The sequence below is a fragment of the Oncorhynchus masou genome, chromosome 19 (assembly GCF_036934945.1).
Source record: "Oncorhynchus masou masou isolate Uvic2021 chromosome 19, UVic_Omas_1.1, whole genome shotgun sequence".
Classification (NCBI taxonomy): domain Eukaryota; kingdom Metazoa; phylum Chordata; class Actinopteri; order Salmoniformes; family Salmonidae; genus Oncorhynchus; species Oncorhynchus masou.
The window spans coordinates 31597870-31618150 of record NC_088230.1 but is presented as its reverse complement, the minus strand read 5'-3'; the positions used below and the strand labels follow the sequence as shown (position 1 = coordinate 31618150).

At 43.1% G+C, this 20281-nt stretch overlaps 1 protein-coding gene across 1 annotated transcript in view; it reads right to left on the bottom strand.

Moving 5' to 3' along the window:
- LOC135505654 (glutamate receptor ionotropic, kainate 2-like) overlaps positions 1–13608 on the bottom strand; it is a 149770-nt gene extending 136162 nt beyond the window's left edge. The window contains exons 1-2 of the mRNA XM_064924702.1: positions 13573–13608; positions 12208–13448 (exon numbers count right to left, since the gene is read on the bottom strand). Coding sequence (XP_064780774.1) covers positions 12208–13448; positions 13573–13608 — 1277 coding nt within the window. The remainder of the gene's footprint in view (positions 1–12207; positions 13449–13572) is intronic.
- Between the last annotated feature and the right edge of the window lie 6673 nt (positions 13609–20281).

Below are 20281 nucleotides of genomic sequence, written 5' to 3'. Positions count from 1 at the left end.
TTCCATAGTTATATATAGAGGGGTAAACTATAGTTCCACTAGTCATATAGTTCCAAGGGGTAAACTATAGTTCCACTGGTTATATATAGAGGGGTAAACTATAGTTCCATTAGTTATATATAGAGGGGTAAACTATAGTTCCACTGGTTATATATAGAGGGGTAAACTATAGTTCCATTAGTTATATATAGGGTAAACTATAGTTCCACTGGTTATATATAGAGGGGTAAACTATAGTTCCAGTTATATATAAAGGGTAAACTATAGTTCCACTGGTTATATATTCCACTAGTTATATATAGAGGGTAAACTATAGTTCCACTGGTTATATATAGAGGGGTAAACTATAGTTCCACTGGTTATATATAGAGGGGTAAACTATAGTTCCATATTATATATAGAGGGGTAAACTATAGTTCCACTGGTTATATATAGAGGGGTAAACTATAGTTCCACTGGTTATATATAGAGGGGTTATACTATATATATAGAGGGGTAAACTATAGTTCCACTAGTTATATATAGAGGGGTAAACTATAGTTCCACTAGTTATATATAGAGGGGTAAACTATAGTTCCATAGTTCCACTGGGGGTAAACTATAGTTCCAAACTATAGTATATAGAGGGGTAAACTATAGTTCCACTGGTTATATATAGAGGGGTAAACTATAGTTCCAAGTTATATATAGAGGTAAACTATAGTTCCACTAGTTATATATAGAGGGTAAACTATAGTTCCACTAGTTATATATAGAGGGGTAAACTATAGTTCCACTAGTTCCACTGTTATATAGAGGGGTAAACTATAGTTCCACTGGTTATATATAGAGTAAACTATAGTTCCATTTATATATAGTAAACTATAGAGGGGTAAACTATAGTTCCACTGGTTATATTAGAGGGGTAAACTATAGTTCCACTAGTTATATATAGAGGGGTAAACTATAGTTCCATAGTTCCACTGTTATATATAGAGGGGTAAACTATAGTTCCACTGGTTATATATAGAGGGGTAAACTATATAGTTCCACTAGTTATATATAGAGGGGTAAACTATAGTTCCACTGGTTATATATAAACTATAGTTCCAGGGGTAAACTATAGTTCCACTGGTTATATATAGAGGGGTAAACTATAGTTCCACTGGTTATATATAGAGGGGTAAACTATAGTTCCACTGGTTATATATAGAGGGGTAAACTATAGTTCCACTGGTTATATATAGAGGGGTAAACTATAGTTCCACTGGTTATATATAGAGGGGTAAACTATAGTTCCACTGGTTATATATAGAGGGGTAAACTATAGTTCCACTAGTTATATATAGAGGAGTAAACTATAGTTCCATTAGTTATATATAGAGGGGTAAACTATAGTTCCACTAGTTATATATAGAGGGGTAAACTATAGTTCCACTGGTTATATATAGAGGGGTAAACTATAGTTCCACTGGTTATATATAGAGGGGTAAACTATAGTTCCACTGGTTATATATAGAGGGGTAAACTATAGTTCCATTATATATAGTTATATATAGAGGGGTAAACTATAGTTCCACTAGTTATATATAGAGGGGTAAACTATAGTTCCACTGTTATATATAGAGGGGTAAACTATAGTTCCATAAACTATATTATATATAGAGGGGTAAACTATAGTTCCACTGGTTATATATAGTTATAGTTCCACTATAGAGGGGTAAACTATAGTTCCACTGGTTATATATAGAGGGTTAAACTATAGTTCCATATATAGAGTATATATATATAGAGGGGTAAACTATAGTTCCACTGGTTATATATAGAGGGGTAAACTATAGTTCCACTGGTTATATATAGAGGGGTAAACTATAGTTCCACTGGTTATATATAAACTATAGTTCCACTGGGAGGGGTAAACTATAGTTCCACTGGTTATATATAGAGGGTAAACTATAGTTCCACTGGTTATATATAGAGGGGTAAACTATAGTTCCATAGTGGTTATATATAGTTCCAGTTATATATAGGGGGTAAACTATAGTTCCACTGGTTATATATAGAGGGGTAAACTATAGTTCCACTGGTTATATTTATATATAGAGGGGTATACTATAGTTCCACTATAGTTCCACTGGTTATATATAGAGGGGTAAACTATAGTTCCACTAGTTATATATAGAGGGGTAAACTATAGTTCCACTGGTTATATATAGAGGGGTAAACTATAGTTCCACTGGTTATATATAGAGGGGTAAACTATAGTTCCACTGGTTATATATAGAGGGGTAAACTATAGTTCCACTGGTTATATATAGAGGGGTAAACTATAGTTCCACTGGTTATATATAGAGGGGTAAACTATAGTTCCACTGGTTATATATAGAGGGTAAACTATAGTTCCACTATATATAGAGGGTAAACTATAGTTCCACTAGTTATATATAGAGGGGTAAACTATAGTTCCACTGGTTATATATAGAGGGTAAACTATAGTTCCACTGGTTATATATAGAGGGGTAAACTATAGTTCCACTGGTTATATATAGAGGGGTAAACTATAGTTCCACTGGTTATATATAGAGGGGTAAACTATAGTTCCACTGGTTATATATAGAGGGGTAAACTATAGTTCCACTAGTTATATATAGGAGGGGTAAACTATAGTTCCACTGGTTATATATAGAGTGGTAAACTATAGTTCCACTGGTTATATATAGAGGGGTAAACTATAGTTCCACTGGTTATATATAGAGGGGTAAACTATAGTTACACTGGTTATATATAGAGGGGTAAACTATAGTTACACTAGTTATATATAGAGGGGTAAACTATAGTTCCACTAGTTATATATAGAGGGGTAAACTATAGTTCCACTAGTTATATATAGAGGGGTAAACTATAGTTCCACTAGTTATATATAGAGGGGTAAACTATAGTTCCACTGGTTATAAACTATAGTTCCACTGGTTCTATATAAACTATAGTTCCACTGGGGGGTAAACTATAGTTACACTGGTTATATATAGAACTATAGTTCCACTAGTTATAACTATAAGGTAAACTATAGTTCCACTATATATAGTTATATATAGAGGGGTAAACTATAGTTCCACTAGTTATATATAGAGGGGTAAACTATAGTTCCACTAGTTATATATAGAGGGGTAAACTATAGTTCCACTGGTTATATATAGAGGGGTAAACTATAGTTCCACTGGTTATATATAGAGGGGTAAACTATAGAGGGGTAAACTATAGTTCCATTAGTTATATATAGAGGGGTAAACTATAGTTCCATTAGTTATATATAGAGGGGTAAACTATAGTTCCACTGGTTATATATAGAGGGGTAAACTATAGTTCCACTAGTTATATATAGAGGGTAAACTATAGTTCCACTAGTTATATATAGAGGGGTAAACTATAGTTCCACTAGTTATATATAGAGGGGTAAACTATAGTTCCACTGGTTATATATAGAGGGGTAAACTATAGTTACACTGGTTATATATAGAGGGGTAAACTATAGTTCCACTGGTTATATATAGAGGGGTAAACTATAGTTCCACTGGTTATATATAGAGGGGTAAACTATAGTTACACTGGTTATATATAGAGGGGTAAACTATAGTTCCACTGGTTATATATAGAGGGGTAAACTATAGTTACACTGGTTATATATAGAGGGGTAAACTACATTTCCACAAGTTACAGTTGACGTCGGAAGTCTACATACACTTCGGTTGGAGTCCTTAAAACCAGTTTTTCAACCACTCCACAAATTTCTTGTTAACAAACTGTAGTTTTGGCAAGTCGGTTCGGACCTCTACTTTGTTTATGACACTAGTAATTTTACCAACAATTTTTTACAGACTGTATCACCATTCCAGTGGGTCAGAAGTTTACAGACACTAAGTTGACTGTGCCTTTAAACAGCTTGGAAAATTCCAGAAAATGATGTCATGTCTTTTGAAGCTTATGATCGGCTAATTGACATCATTTGAGTCAATTGGAGGTGAACCTGTGGATGTATTTCAATGTTTACCTTCAAACCCAATGCCTCTTTGATTAACTTCATGGGAAAATCAAAAGAAATCAGCCAAGACCTCAGAAAAAAATTGTAGATCTCCACAAGTCTGGTTCATCCTTGGGAGCAATTTCCAAATGCCTGAAAGTAGTACGTTCATCTGTACAAACAATAGTACGCAAGTATAAACACTATGGGACAACGCAGCCGTCATACCACTCAGGAAGGAGACGCGTTCTGTCTCCTAGAGTACTTTGGGTGCGAAAAGTACAAATCAATCCCAGAACAACTGCAAAGGACCTTGTGAAGATGCTGGAGGAAATGGGTACAAAAGTATCTATATCAACAGTAAAACATGTCCTACATCGACATAACCTGAAAGGCCGCTCAGCAAGGAAGAAGCCACTACTCCAAAACCGCCATTAAAAAAAGGCAGACTACGGTTTGCAACAGCACATGGGGACAAAGACCGTATTTTTCAGAGAAATGTGCTTTGGTCTGATGAAACAAAAATAGAACTGTTCGGCCATAATGACCATCATTTTGTTTGGATGAAAAAGGGGGAGGCTTGCAAGCTGAAGAACACCATCCCATATGTGATGCACTGGGGTGGCAGCATCATGTTGTGGGGGTGCTTTGCTGCAGGAGAGACTGGTACACTTCACAAAACAGATGGCATCACGAGGGAGGAAATTTACGTGGATATATTGAAGCAAGAGCTCAAGACATCAGTCAGGAAGTTTTGAGTGAGGAAAATGATGTGGATATGTTGAAGCAACATCTCAAGACATACTCTCCTTTCCTTACCCCGACTGAGAATTTTTTCTCCACATGGAGGTGGATGGTATATGATAGGCGCCCCCACGTACAACCCACCTTCTCCAGTCCATGGATGACGCCTGAATTCGCCCGAAGATTCTTCCCAAGATGTTTGGCTAATGAAAACATCCATTGTGATGAGGATAAGAACCTGTGGCCAAATCCACAAGACAGAGTTGTTGGAAATATAGAAGTACAGTAATCAATCCTTTGTTTAGCTTTTTACAGTAATCCAGGTGAGGAACACTGCAGTGATGTTTTACAGTAAGCCAGGTGAGGAACACTGCAGTGAAGTTTTACAGTAATCCAGGTGAGGAACACAGCAGTGATGTTTTACAGTAATCCAGGTGAGGAACACTGCAGTGATGTTTTACAGTAAGCCAGGTGAGGAACACTGCAGTGATGTTTTACAGTAACACTGCAGTTGACCGTTAACTGTTATTTCTTTTGTTGTAGCTCATAATTTTTTGCTTTGATTCAAAGAAACCTATGTTGTGATTTTATTGTATTTCATCAATAAATGTCATATTTTGTTCAATGATTCCACTGTGTCTGTAGTATTCTCTCTACTAGTCCTTTTACAGTGATGTATTTACGTGTAGTAGCGTAATGAAACATATTTTGTACTAGAATATTTAATGACTGTACTTTTATTATTTTATTACAACTGCGACCTGGCCAAGATAAAGCAAAGCAGTGTGACAGACAACAACAGAGTTACACATGGAATAACATGGACATAAACAAACAAGCCAATAACACAATAAACAAGTCAATGACACAGAAAAAAGAGTCTATGTACAATGTTGCATGAGGAGGTAGGCAATAAATAGGCCATAGTAGCGAAGAATTACAATTCAGCAGATTAACACTGGCGTGATAAATGAGCAGTGACAACTACACAGTGAAACAATCGGTATCTTGTGTGTGGGTGATCTAAATGAATGTTCCCATGGTATTTCATGATACATGAGTTATTTGAACCAATGATTCTGCAAGTGCAAGGTTTCTTTAAAGATATGAATGTACAATGCAATGTTTTGAATATTGGACAGCCTGTGTTACAAGTGATGACCGTTTTGCGTTTTGTGTCTAGAGTTTTGAAAAATGACCACAGGGTTCTGAAATTAATGCCAATGTGATTGTTAAAAACGGTCTGATACAGAGCGGGATCCCGGTCGAGGGGCGAACAAGTGAAACCCTCCATCGTCGAGGGGTGAACAAGTGGAACCCTCCATCGTCGAGGGGTGAACAAGTGAAACCCTCCATCGTCGAGGGGCGAACAAGTGGAACCCTCCATCGTCGAGGATGTGTGGCTCAGTCGGTAGAGCATGGCGCTTGCAACGCCAAGCGTCGTGGGTTCGATTCCCACTGGGACCACCCATATGTAAAAGTAGTGGCCCCAGCCGACTTGTAAGTCGCTTTGGACAAAAGCGTCTGCTAAATGGGATATATATTATTATTATTAACAAGTGAAACCCTCCATCGTCGAGGGGTGAACAAGTGGAACCCTCCATCGTCGAGGGGTGAACAAGTGGAACCCTCCATCGTCGAGGGGTGAACAAGTGGAACCCTCCATCGTCGAGGGGTGAACAAGTGGAACCCTCCATCGTCGAGGGGTGAACAAGTGGAACCCTCCATCGTCGAGGGTGAACAAGTGGAACCCTCCATCGTCGAGGGTGAACAAGTGAAACCCTCCATCGTCGAGGGGTGAACAAGTGGAACCCTCCATCGTCGAGGGGTGAACAAGTGAAACCCTCCATCGTCGAGGGGTGAACAAGTGGAACCCTCCATCGTCGAGGGGTGAACAAGTGGAACCCTCCATCGTCGAGGGTGAACAAGTGGAACCCTCCATCGTCGAGGGGTGAACAAGTGAAACCCTCCATCGTCGAGGGGTGAACAAGTGGAACCCTCCATCGTCGAGGGGTGAACAAGTGAAACCCTCCATCGTCGAGGGGTGAACAAGTGGAACCCTCCATCGTCGAGGGGCGAACAAGTGGAACCCTCCATCGTCGAGGGGTGAACAAGTGGAACCCTCCATCGTCGAGGGGTGAACAAGTGGAACCCTCCATCGGGTTGGTCTGTTTACACCTGAGATAATCTGGGTCTTTGTGTAAGAGTTAACTTGTGTATGTGTGTGTCTGGGTGTTCGTGAGTGTGTGTGTGAGCGTATGTATACGCATGTCTGTGTGTGTCTGTGAACTTGTGTGTGTGAGCGTGTGTGTGAGCGTATACATCCGTTTGTCTGTTTGTGTGTGAGCGTGTCTGTGTATGCATTCGTATGTCTGTTTGTGTGTAGCGCGTGTGTGTGTGAGCGTGTGTGTGTGAGTGTATCTATTTGTATGTCTGTTTGTGTGTGAGCGTGTGTGTGTGTATGCATTCATATGTCTGTTTGTATGTGAGCGCGTGTGTGTGAGAGTATGCATCGGTATGTCTGTTTGTGTGTGAGCGCGTGTGTGTGAGCGTATGCATCGGTATGTCTGTTTGTGTGTGAGCGCGAGTGTGTGTGAGCGCGTGTGTCTGAGTGTATCTATTCATATGTCTGTTTGTGTGTGAGCGCGTGTGTGTGAGCGTATCTATTCGTATGTCTGTTTGTGTGTGAGCATGTGTGTGTGAGCGTATCTATTCGTATGTCTGTTTGTGTGTGAGCGTGTGTGTGTGAGCGTGTGTGTGTGAGCGTATCTATTCGTATGTCTGTTTGTGTGTGAGCGTGTGTGTGTGAGCGTGTGTGTGTGAGCGTGTGTGTGTGAGCGTATGCATCCGTATGTCTGTTTGTGTGTGTGAGCGTGTGTGTGTGAGCGTATGCATCCGTATGTCTGTTTGTGTGTGTGAGCGTGTGTGTGTGAGCGTATCTATTCGTATGTCTGTTTGTGTGTGTGAGCGTGTGTGTGTGAGCGTGTGTGTGTGAGCGTGTGTGTGTGAGCGTGTGTGTGTGAGCGTGTGTGTGTGAGCGTGTGCATCCGTATGTCTGCGTGCCTGTTGGTGAAAATGAGCACAGCACAGAAGTCTTCAGGCACACTCCTCTCTCTCATGCTACTCAGGTGCACCAGGGACTTAGCATTATCACTCTTCTGGTTATGGATCTCATTTCTTTAAAGGAGTCATCTGCAATAGAGTTGAAGAATATAACTTAGAAATGCATCATGAATTTCGTTTAACTGTCGTACCCCATCAGAACCCAAAATATAAGCTTGTTTTACTCCATGTTTGCAAACAAACTAAATGTAAACAAACACTGTACATCCTTTAATTATGTTTAAACTCTAGTTTGTATGTCTTTGCATCCATACCTCTGTCTATTCATGTGAGAGGGGTCACATTTCTGCAGCCCCATCCTTCAGCCTTTACACTTTGTTATTGTTTCCAAAGCTGTTTGCCGCTTTAAGGAATCTACCCTCCATGAAAGGAATTTGATAGATCACCATTTCTAAACCATATCTATCCAAGTACATATAAATGTTTCATGCAATGGTGTATGATTCAAACGGCAAAGAAAAACCTGGTGTGAAATACTAATTGAAATACTAATTGAAATACTAATTGAAACACTAATTGAAGTGGAAAAACACACAAGTTGTCTTTAATGAGCATGAAAACTGAACAACGCATTGATCTTGGTGGAAGAATCATAGATTCTATCCTCTTAACTTCAGGATCGGTGGGTCCCCTGCGGGATGGTTGAGCTAACGTAGGCTAATGCAATTAGCATGAGTAACAAGAACATTTCCCAGGACATAGACATGTCTGATATTGGAAAAAATCTAAAATTCTTGTTAATCTAACTCTACTGTCCAATATACAGTAGCTATTACAGTGAAAGAATACAATGCTGTTGTTTGAGGAGAGTGCACAGTTTTGAACATAAAAAGTTATTCATATATGTTAGGATTATAGACTAATATAGACTGAGTAGCTGCAATGTAAGTGAATGGTTAATTATTCTGGTATGAAAGATAACACAATTAGTTGAATACACTCAAGGATGAGCTTGTGTTGCGGGGAGGAGGATGGGAGCGATGGCGGTCAGAGAGGTTGCCATGGCGATTACCTCTATTTCTACGACCATGGCGAGGTGATATCAGCCGTTTGGGAGTCTCCGAAGCTCATTGGCTGAAGGAAGGTCATTCCAAGCGGCATGGATGGATGGTCTGTCTCAGAGACTAATGGGGAATTGATGCAGCTGCGAGACCACGGTATGATGGGCGCCATGGCAACAGTGGAGCAACCCCTTCACCAGGCGTTGGTAGGCAGGTGGCACAGGTCCACCCAGTCATTCAGCTGTAGCTCCAAACATTCGCAAGCTCCTACCTTTTCCCTTCTCCCTTGAACTGACGAGCCGTTACGAGTGAGGAATGGCTGTTGTTGATGGAAACAATCCGTTAATATCCCATGAATTCCCGATGGGAGCACTCCCTGACACTCTTGGCGGCCAACGGAACATGATGCATGATGCACCGCCTCGCGACTGTGCCTGCGGTCATTATTCTACGCCCCCTAGTGGTGACTTGACCTTCTTGTGATGAGGCCAGGCCTAACCCTCTAAGGGTGTTCATGATGCACTGAGACAAGGTCCTAACTCTCTAAGGGTGTTCATGATGCACTGAGACAAGGTCCTAACCCTCTAAGGGTGTTCATGATGCACTGAGACAAGGTCCTAACCCTCTAAGGGTGTTCATGATGCACTGAGACAAGGTCCTAACCCTCTAAGGGTGTTCATGATGCACTGAGACAAGGGCCAGGCCTAACCCTCTAAGGGTGTTCATGATGCACTGAGACAAGGGCCAGGCCTAACCCTCTAAGGGTGTTCATGATGCACTGAGACAAGGGCCAGGCCTAACCCTCTAAGGGTGTTCATGATGCACTGAGACAAGGGCCAGGCCTAACCCTCTAAGGGTGTTCATGATGCACTGAGACAAGGGCCAGGCCTAACCCTCTAAGGGTGTTCATGATGCACTGAGACAAGGGCCAGGCCTAACCCTCTAAGGGTGTTCATGATGCACTGAGACAAGGGCCAGGCCTAACCCTCTAAGGGTGTTCATGATGCACTGAGACAAGGGCCAGGCCTAACCCTCTAAGGGTGTTCATGATGCACTGAGACAAGGGCCAGGCCTAACCCTCTAGGGGTGTTCATGATGCACTGAGACAAGGGCCAGGCCTAACCCTCTAAGAGTGTTATTGATGCACTGAGTCAAGGGTCCATCCTAACCCTCTAAGGGTGTTATTGATGCACTGAGCCAAGGGCCCGTCCTAACCCTCTAGGTGTGTTATTGATGCACAGAGTCAAGGGCCCGTCCTAACCCTCTAGGGGTGTTATTGATGCACTGAGTCAAGGGTCCGTCCTAACTCTCTAAGATTGTTATTGATGCACTGAGCCAAGGGCACATTCTAACCTGCTAAGTCAGTGGCGCTCTAACCTCTCCTTGGATGTTCATAATTTTGTAGTAACCCTGAACTAACTCGCCTGACTCACCTAGTAAAGAGTTTGATGATTATTTGATTAGTTGAATCAGGTGTGCAAGCTGTGGAATATTTAAAATACATGGAAACGCTGGGGTCCCCGAAGAAGGGTTTGAGAAGCCCTGCTCTCAGTATGTCCTCAGAGAACCGCTGGTAACATGACCATAACCTAACTGCTCATGAGAAATGCTGTGTTCATGACCAAGTGGGAAGGTGGAAATTGCCATTTGTGAAGTAGTAAATATGAGTTGCATTCACATGCTTTGTCCTCAATAATGGAAAAGAAGCTGCGTCAAACATAAACTAAAAGTACAGCTATCACGCGAGCGAACAAATTATAGTGTTAAAAAAACATGTAAATAGTTTGTGTTCCATAAATAATGTTTTGTTGTAGCATTTAACTGCTGAAAATGCTGTTATCGAGGTCATTTCCTTAATAGGTGGTGACCTAAGAGGTCAAAATGTGGTGAAAGTCATGGCTCAGGGATGACAGATGAGTTTCCCTCTAGTAAATACCAGGTCGATGTGAATCGTGTTTAAGGTAAAGTAAAGTATGCAGGCACTGAAATGAAGGCACTCCATTATAAGCATAGACGTTATACTATTATTAGTTTATAAGTCAAACTATTATAAATGTACAAGTCAGGCTATTATAAATGTACAAGTCAGGCTATTGTAAATGTACAAGTCAGGCTATTGTAAATGTACAAGTCAGGCTATTATAAATGTACAAGTCAGGCTATTATAAATGTACAAGTCAGGCTATTATAAATGTACAAGTCAGGCTATTGTAAATGTACAAGTCAGGCTATTATAAATGTACAAGTCAGGCTATTATAAATGTACAAGTCAGGCTATTATAAATGTACAAGTCAGGCTATTGTAAATGTACAAGTCAGGCTATTATAAATGTACAAGTCAGGCTATTATAAATGTACAAGTCAGGCTATTGTAAATGTACAAGTCAGGCTATTATAAATGTGCAAGTCAGGCTATTATAAATGTACAAGTCAGGCTATTATAAATGTACAAGTCAGGCTATTATAAATGTACAAGTCAGGCTATTATAAATGTACAAGTCAGGATATTATAAATGTACAAGTCAGGCTATTATAAATGTACAAGTCAGGCTATTATAAATGTACAAGTTAGGCTATTATAAGTATATAAATCAGACTATTATAAGTATATAAATCAGACTCTTATAAGTATATAAATCAGACTCTTATAAGTACTGTATACAACTCAGACTATTATAAGTATTTATTTATCCTTTATTTAACAAGTCATGTCAGTTAAAAACAAATTCTTATTTACCATGACGGCCTACCCCGGCCAAACCCTCCCCAAACCCGGATGTCGCTGGGCCAATTGTGCGTTGCCCTATGGAACTCCCAATCACGGCAGGTAGTGAGTGATACAGCCTGGGATCAAACCAGGGTTGGTAGTGACGCCTTTAGCACTGCGATACAGTGACTTAGACCCATGCGCCACTCAGGAGACAAAAGTATTAGACTATTGGAATTTTAAAAAGTACACTGCAAGAGAATTGTGTTGATATAGTCAGGCTTAGATGGTTTGCTGTATTCCAGTGAAACAGTCCAGGCAATCCCTGTCGAAAGTGGAGTGGCACCTGGCAATGTAGAAAAATACCTGGGGCTGAGTCACCACTATGCAAGGAAGAGTACACCAACAATACACACACACACACACACACACACACACACACACACACACACACACACACACACACACACACACACACACACACACACACACACACACACACACACACACACACACACACACACACACACACACACACACACACACAGTGTAACATTAGAATCCAAGGAAGCTGTGGCAAATTGAAGAATCTAAAACCTGCTTCCCACAAACCCAAAGAAGGGTAAACAGTTTACCTCTCAGTGACATGGTAGCCACACTGGACCCAGTACCTCTCAGTGACATGGTAGCCACACTGGACCCAGTACCTCTCAGTGACATAGTAGCCACACTGGACCCAGTACCTCTCAGTGACATGGTAGTCACACTGGACCCAGTACCTCTCAGTGACATGGTAGCCACACTGGACCCAGTACCTCTCAGTGACATAGTAGCCACACTGGACCCAGTACCTCTCAGTGACATAGTAGCCACACTGGACCCAGTACCTCTCAGTGACATAGTAGCCACACTGGACCCAGTACCTCTCAGTGACATGGTAGTCACACTGGACCCAGTACCTCTCAGTGACATGGTAGCCACACTGGACCCAGTACCTCTCAGTGACATAGTAGCCACACTGGACCCAGTACCTCTCAGTGACATGGTAGTCACACTGGACCCAGTACCTCTCAGTGACATGGTAGCCACACTGGACCCAGTACCTCTCAGTGACATAGTAGCCACACTGGACCCAGTACCTCTCAGTGACATAGTAGCCACACTGGACCCAGTACCTCTCAGTGACATAGTAGCCACACTGGACCCAGTACCTCTCAGTGACATAGTAGCCACACTGGACCCAGTACCTCTCAGTGACATAGTAGCCACACTGGACCCAGTACCTCTCAGTGACATGGTAGTCACACTGGACCCAGTACCTCTCAGTGACATGGTAGCCACACTGGACCCAGTACCTCTCAGTGACATAGTAGCCACACTGGACCCAGTACCTCTCAGTGACATGGTAGTCACACTGGACCCAGTACCTCTCAGTGACATGGTAGCCACACTGGACCCAGTACCTCTCAGTGACATAGTAGCCACACTGGACCCAGTACCTCTCAGTGACATAGTAGCCACACTGGACCCAGTACCTCTCAGTGACATAGTAGCCACACTGGACCCAGTACCTCTCAGTGACATAGTAGCCACACTGGACCCAGTACCTCTCAGTGACATGGTAGCCACACTGGACCCAGTACCTCTCAGTGACATGGTAGTCACACTGGACCCAGTACCTCTCAGTGACATGGTAGTCACACTGGACCCAGTACCTCTCAATGACATGGTAGTCACACTGGACCCAGTACCTCTCAGTGACATGGTAGGCACACTGGACCCAGTACCTCTCAGTGACATGGTAGTCACACTGGACCCAGTACCACTCAGTGACATGGTAGTCACACTGGACCCAGGCCTGTGACACACAAACGTCCTTCAAGGCAAGACAGCAGTGCAACAGAGGTCAACAATCAGCTTGACAGCTAAGTCAACAATCAAAACATTTATTTCACTTAAATGGTACCAAGACACTTTCCTGAGGAGCACCTCGTCCTCACCCAGAACCCAGCTTTAAAAGCCAAGCCAGTGATCATGGTACATTTGCTATTAGCACACTGATATTAAATGTGCTAATTTGCCAGGCTCTCTCTACAGTATGTGTGCTAATTTGCATGGACTTTGTAAATGTCCTAAACTAACGACTGACATTTTGTGTGCTAATTTGTCGAGCGGGGAACACTTTGGTGCTAAATGTGCCAAAATCGTAAGGTTCCACAGGCTTGTTAGAGCCTTGAACGTTTCTGAAGGCTCTGAGGATTCACGACTCAAATTGATTGGCTTACTGTTTCTCACCTCCCCTCTGTTCTCAGTTCTCCCTTCTCTTTCAGTCTCATATCCTCTCTCATACACAGCTCCTACCACAGGAGACAGTAGACACACACACACAAGCATGTATACACACACACACACACACACACACACACACACACACACACACACACACACACACACACACACACACACACACACACACACACACACACACACACACACACACACACACACACACACACACACACACACACACACACACACTATTGATCCAAATGTGCAAGCATTGTAAACAATTACCATCTCACCAGCTGTGGTACATCACTTCAATGTGCCACAAATGAATAGCTGAATTCAGCCTCTTTATTGTGGTGTTCAAGGTATTGTAGGACCCAGAATACATTGGGACATATTTACATATTCCACAACATTATCATGCTGCAACTACAGCTGGTGCAGTTTCACGAGCACACGCACACCCCCACACACGCCCACATGCACACCCACACACACACACCCATACACACACCCAAACACACATCGCAGATGCAGTAATTCATCATGACTGTAACAGTTGCATGTGATCAATTACAATGGATATGTCTTAAACGACCATGGCTTCTCTCATGAGCATAAATCGCCATAATGTATTACTTCATAAAATAGTGCTGTATTTTTCTTTGGGTCACATTTGTAGGGCACTCCGAATAAGCAGACCCAGTTGTTGAAGAGAATGCTCTCTCCCTCTCATCTTGTTCTCTTCCCTACTCTGCCCCTCCCTCCCCTTCCCCTTCCTCCCTCGTTTCTTTCCCCTTCCTCTCTCTTTTTCTCCCTCCCTCCCTCCCTCCCTCCCTCCCTCCCTCCCTCCCTCCCTCCCTCCCTCCCTCCTCTCCGCTTCCTCTCTCTTTTTCTCCTCCACCCTCTCATCTAGCTCTTTCTTTGTCTTTCTCTCTTTATGCATTCTCCCTCTTCTCCTTCCCTCTCTTACACCACTCTCTTTTTCTCTCCTGCTCTCTCTCTCGTGTCTCTCTCTATGTCTCTCTCTCGTTACCCCCTCCCTCCCCCTGCTCTCCCTCTGTCTCTCTCTCGTTCTCCTTACGGCTGCGTCTCGTTTGATGGTGGCATCAGCAGGTGACAGATGGTGACCTAGCCACCGCTGTTCACTGTAAAGTGAGTTTTAATCAAGCCTAAGTGCGTGTGAGAGATGCTAATTACTTGCCATAGGCTAGGATAGCCACAGAGTCCAGTGTTCAGAAGAAAAAGTGTGTGCGTGTGTGTCAGCGTGCGCGTGTGTGTGTGTGTGTGTGTGTGTGTGTAGGTAACAGACCAGTCACCCAAATTAGTATGAGTCTACATGAGAATATTTTGTCCACTTGATCTCCCTCTTTAGTATCCACTGTAGTCCACTATGAAGCAGTGATCTTCTCTAGAAACTGCCAAATATGATCCAAGATCAGCACTCTTATTCGAAGACACTTTTTGAATTATGGACTCGATGGAAGACTAATGGAGATAATAGCCAACCCTGCCCAGTGCCCCACTCCAATTCAATTGTGCTGTGTCACAAAGCTTGTCCCTCGCAATTGTGCGGTGTTGGAAGATTTCACATTTTCAGAAAAAAAAATATATATCTGTGACAAAGGAGATCAGTGTGAATGGCAGGGGTATCTATCTCCCTCCCTCGGACTCATTCTGTTCTCTCTCTCTCTCTCTCTCTCTCTCTCTCTCTCACTCTCTCTCTCTCTCTCTCTCTCTCTCTCTCTCTCTCTCTCTACATCGCTCTCTCCTTCTCATTCTCCCATCAAAATGGACCATTATCATACTCGGATCCATTGTAACATTACACAAAGCGACTGTAAAATTAGACTTCCCCTCTTGTCGCAGAGTCGGAGCCAAAGGTCAAGCATTGATTTGGGAGGAAGCTTTTTTAATGTTCACATCTGGGCTCCTGTCGAATCAACGTCCAGCAGCGACGGAATAGAGGAACAGGGGAGGAGAGGAGATGACTGTAGTGTAGAATCCAGCTTCACTGGATTGATAATGATCAGATAAGGAGAATGGTAATGGAGATGGAGATGGAGAGGACTACAGTCTGGTCTGGAGATGGAGAGGACTACAGTCTGGTCTGGAGATGGAGAGGACTACAGTCTGGTCTGGAGATGGAGAGGACTACAGTCTGGTCTGGAGATGGAGAGGACTACAGTCTGGTCTGGAGATGGAGAGGACTACAGTCTGGTCTGGAGATGGAGTGGACTACAGTCTGGTCTGGAGATGGAGAGGACTACAGTCTGGTCTGGAGATGGAGAGGACTACAGTCTGGTCTGGAGATGGGGAGGACTACAGTCTGGTCTGGAGATGGAGAGGACTACAGTCTGGTCTGGAGATGGAGAGGACTACAGTCTGGTCTGGAGATGGAGAAGACTACAGTCTGGTCTGGAGATGGAGAGGACTACAGTCTGGTCTGGAGATGGAGAGGACTACAGTCTGGTCTGGAGATGGAGAGGACTACAGTCTGGTCTGGAGATGGAGAGGACTACAGTCTGGTCTGGAGATGGAGAGGACTACAGTCTGGTCTGGAGATGGAGAGGACTACAGTCTGGTCTGGAGATGGAGAGGACTACAGTCTGGTCTGGAGATGGAGAGGACTACAGTCTGGTCTGGAGATGGAGAGGACTACAGTCTGGTCTGGAGATGGAGAGGACTACAGTCTGGTCTGGAGATGGAGAGGACTACAGTCTGGTCTGGAGATGGAGAAGACTACAGTCTGGTCTGGAGATGGAGAGGACTACAGTCTGGTCTGGAGATGGGGAGGACTACAGTCTGGTCTGGAGATGGAGAAGACTACAGTCTGGTCTGGAGATGGAGAGGACTACAGTCTGGTCTGGAGATGGAGAGGACTACAGTCTGGTCTGGAGATGGAGAGGACTACAGTCTGGTCTGGAGATGGAGAGGACTACAGTCTGGTCTGGAGATGGAGAGGACTACAGTCTGGTCTGGAGATGGAGAGGACTACAGTCTGGTCTGGAGATGGAGAGGACTACAGTCTGGTCTGGAGATGGAGAAGACTACAGTCTGGTCTTACAGTTCCAATGGCGGGTTTTAATGGAGATTAGTGATGCAGTCTAAAATAGTTATTTTCACTGTAAGTTGCTATGGATAAGATTATCTTCTAAATGACTAAAATGTCAAATGTAAATGTGTCTTTACAATAGGGCAATGGGAGATTTGTGTGTTGATTATTTGAGTAACATACAGTATGTTCCTCTCAAATTAAGGTTCAGTCCAACGTCTGCAAGGACAAAAAAAATATCTAATTTGTGAACGAGAGTACAAAGAGAAAGAAGGACAGACAAACAGACAGACAGACAGACAGACAGATATAGAAAGAGACAAACTGAGAGACAGAGAAGGAGGTTGAGAGAGAGACCATTACAACACTGTATGTAGACATAATATGACATTATTTTGGAACTTCTGTGAGTGTAATATTTACTGTTCATTTTTGTTGTTTATTTCACTTTTGTTTATTTACTACTTCACTTGCCTTGGCAATGTTAACATATGTCTCCCATGCCAAAAAAGCCGTTATATTGAATTGAACTGAGAGAGAGAATGAGAGAAAGAAAGAAAGAAAAAGAGAGAATGAAACAACCTTTCTCTAAATCCCCAGGGTTATTGATTAACTGATGGTCCCTCTCCCTGGCTGTCACAGTCCGTTTCCACAAAGAGTATTAGACGTGTTTACAAAACAACAAGACGATGATGGCACAGTCTGCAAGCCCGAGGGATGGAGCTGGGTAGATGGCATGAATGTCACGCCTGTACAGAAGCAACTAGACACCACTGACCAGAGGGAGAGAGGGAGACATAGTGAGAGATAGGGGAGGTGGGGTGGAGAGTGTGGAGAGTGGGGCGGGAGAGAGAGAATGATAGTGAAAGCGAGAGATGGGGGATGGAGAGTGAGAGAGAGTGAAATAAAGATGGAGAGAAAGAACAAGAAACAGAGAAATACGGAAGGAGAAAGAAAGAAAGAAAGAAAGCAAGAAAGAGAGGTGTCGACAGAAAGAAAACAGAAAGAGGAGAGAGAATACATGGGAAGAGGGGTCAGTGGAGGCAGACAAAAGGCAGTCAATTAAAGAAGAGAATGGATGGCCTATTAGACCTGAGATGACACCTGCATCACCCTCTATCGCTCTCTCCTTCTATCTCTCTCCCTCGTTCTCCCTCGTTCTCCCTCCCTTCATTCCAGAGGAAGAAAATGTCTGCTTTTGGCCCTGGTTTCATCCGTCTCACATCAGAACACTGTTGTACACAACAACTAACTAACTGTACAAATCAATACAGTCACTGTGTGTGTGTGTGTGTGTGTGTGTGTGTGTGTGTGTGTGTGTGTGTGTGTGTGTGTGTGTGTGTGTGTGTGTGTGTGTGTGTGTGTGTGTGTGTGTGTGGCGTGCGTGCGTGCGTGTGTGTGCGCGTGTGTGTGTGTGTGTGTGCATCTGTGTGTGTGTGTGTGTGTGTGTGTGTGTGTCTATCAAATCAACAAGTATCAATACTGTAAGCAATTCACACAGGAGGAACCAAAGACATCTTAAATAAGATTTGTGAGGCCAGACTGGTATGTGAGGACACTACAAGCTGAACTGGAGTCAGCAATAATATAGCAATCACAGGGAATCACAGGGAATCACAGGGAATCACAGGGAATCACAGGGAATCATAGGGAATCATAGGGAATCATAGGGAATCACAGGGAATCATAGGGAATCATAGGGAATCATAGGGAATCACAGGGAATCACAGGGAATCATAGGGAATCATAGGGAATCATAGGGAATCACAGGGAATCAGTCCTAACATCAGTGTGTGTCCCATTTAGTGAGTCGCCGTGCAGAAAGACATTTGTTTGTCGATACATTGTGAAGTCCAACGGTGCAGAATGATGGTGATGGGTGCCTCTCTATTACACTGTGGACTACGTAGGCCTTTCTCTATTATATGTCTGTAGCTATGGGAAATGTTACCTGGAGGTGGACTGCAGGTTGCCTTGGCAGACACACACACACACACACACACACACACACACACACACACACACACACACACACACACACACACACACACACACACACACACACACACACACACACACACACACACACACACACACACACACACACACACACACACACACACACACACCTGTCCCTTTGACTTGATGGCCAACCATCCAGAGGAGCAGTATCCGAGGCTCACATGGGACAGAGTGGCCCATTTAACCAGTCAGTCAGCCAGGAGACGCTCTGTTACATTAAGCAAATATCATAGAGATAATACTTGAGTGGCTATGTCGCCTCTGTTGAGTTTAAATTGTCACATACTAGATAGGTGCATTGAAATGTGTTGTTTTACAGGGTCAGCAATAGTACTATGGCACTCCTGGAGCAAATTAGGGTTAAGTCACCTTTGGTATTCGAACCATCCACCTTTCAGTTTGTGGCCCAATGCTCTTGTCCGCTAGGATACCTGCCACCCTAAACGACACAGCATAGAGATATATAATACTAGAGTGATTTGTTACATTAGCCAAATAATAGAAATATGCAATACTAGACTGGTTATGTCATAACCCTACATAACTCTGAAAGGCACTGATGGTGTTTGTTTTTTGGTGGTTACCCAGTTCCATCCCTAGTGTCCTCCTCCTCCCTCTCTCAGAATTAGGCCTAGTGACACAAAGAATCATGAGTCTAGCATAGCTTCTTAGGACACTGAACAAAAGCATTCCTAGCTGATTGATATCAGTGAAAGGAGCCATTTTGAAGGGAGACTCCCCAATACAGCATATCTTCCTAGTGAATCCTAGCGCATGTGCATGTTTGTGTGTGTGAGTGTGTGTGTGAGAGAGAGCGAGAGTGTGTGTGTGTGTGTGTGTGTGAGAGAGAGCGAGTGTGTGTGTGTGTGTGTGTGTGTGTGTGTGTGTGTGTGTGTGTGTGTGTGTGTGTGTGTGTGTGTGTGTGTGTGTGTGTGTGTGTGTGTGTGTGTGTGTATGCGTGTGTGTGTGTGTGCACTTCCTATACTATCTTTGAAGTAGGTATACAGTAGGTCTAAGTACAGAAACATATCCATTGTTCATGTCATGACTAAATGCCAAGAGAAGAATTCTGACCCGAGTTAAGAGTGTGTAAATGGAACGTAAATCCCTTTTTTCTCTCTATGTCAATTCTGACCTTGAACTTAAGCAGGAGAAAAGCATGCTATTCACCCTCTATTCCCTTGTGGTTTCATTTTGAAATCAGTCTGGGTAAGCAGGAGAATAGCATGCTTTTCACCCTCTATTCCCTTGTGGTTTCATTTTGAAATCACTCTGGGTAAGCAGGAGAATAGCATGCTATTCACCCTCTATTCCCTTGTGGTTTCATTTTGAAATCAGTCTGG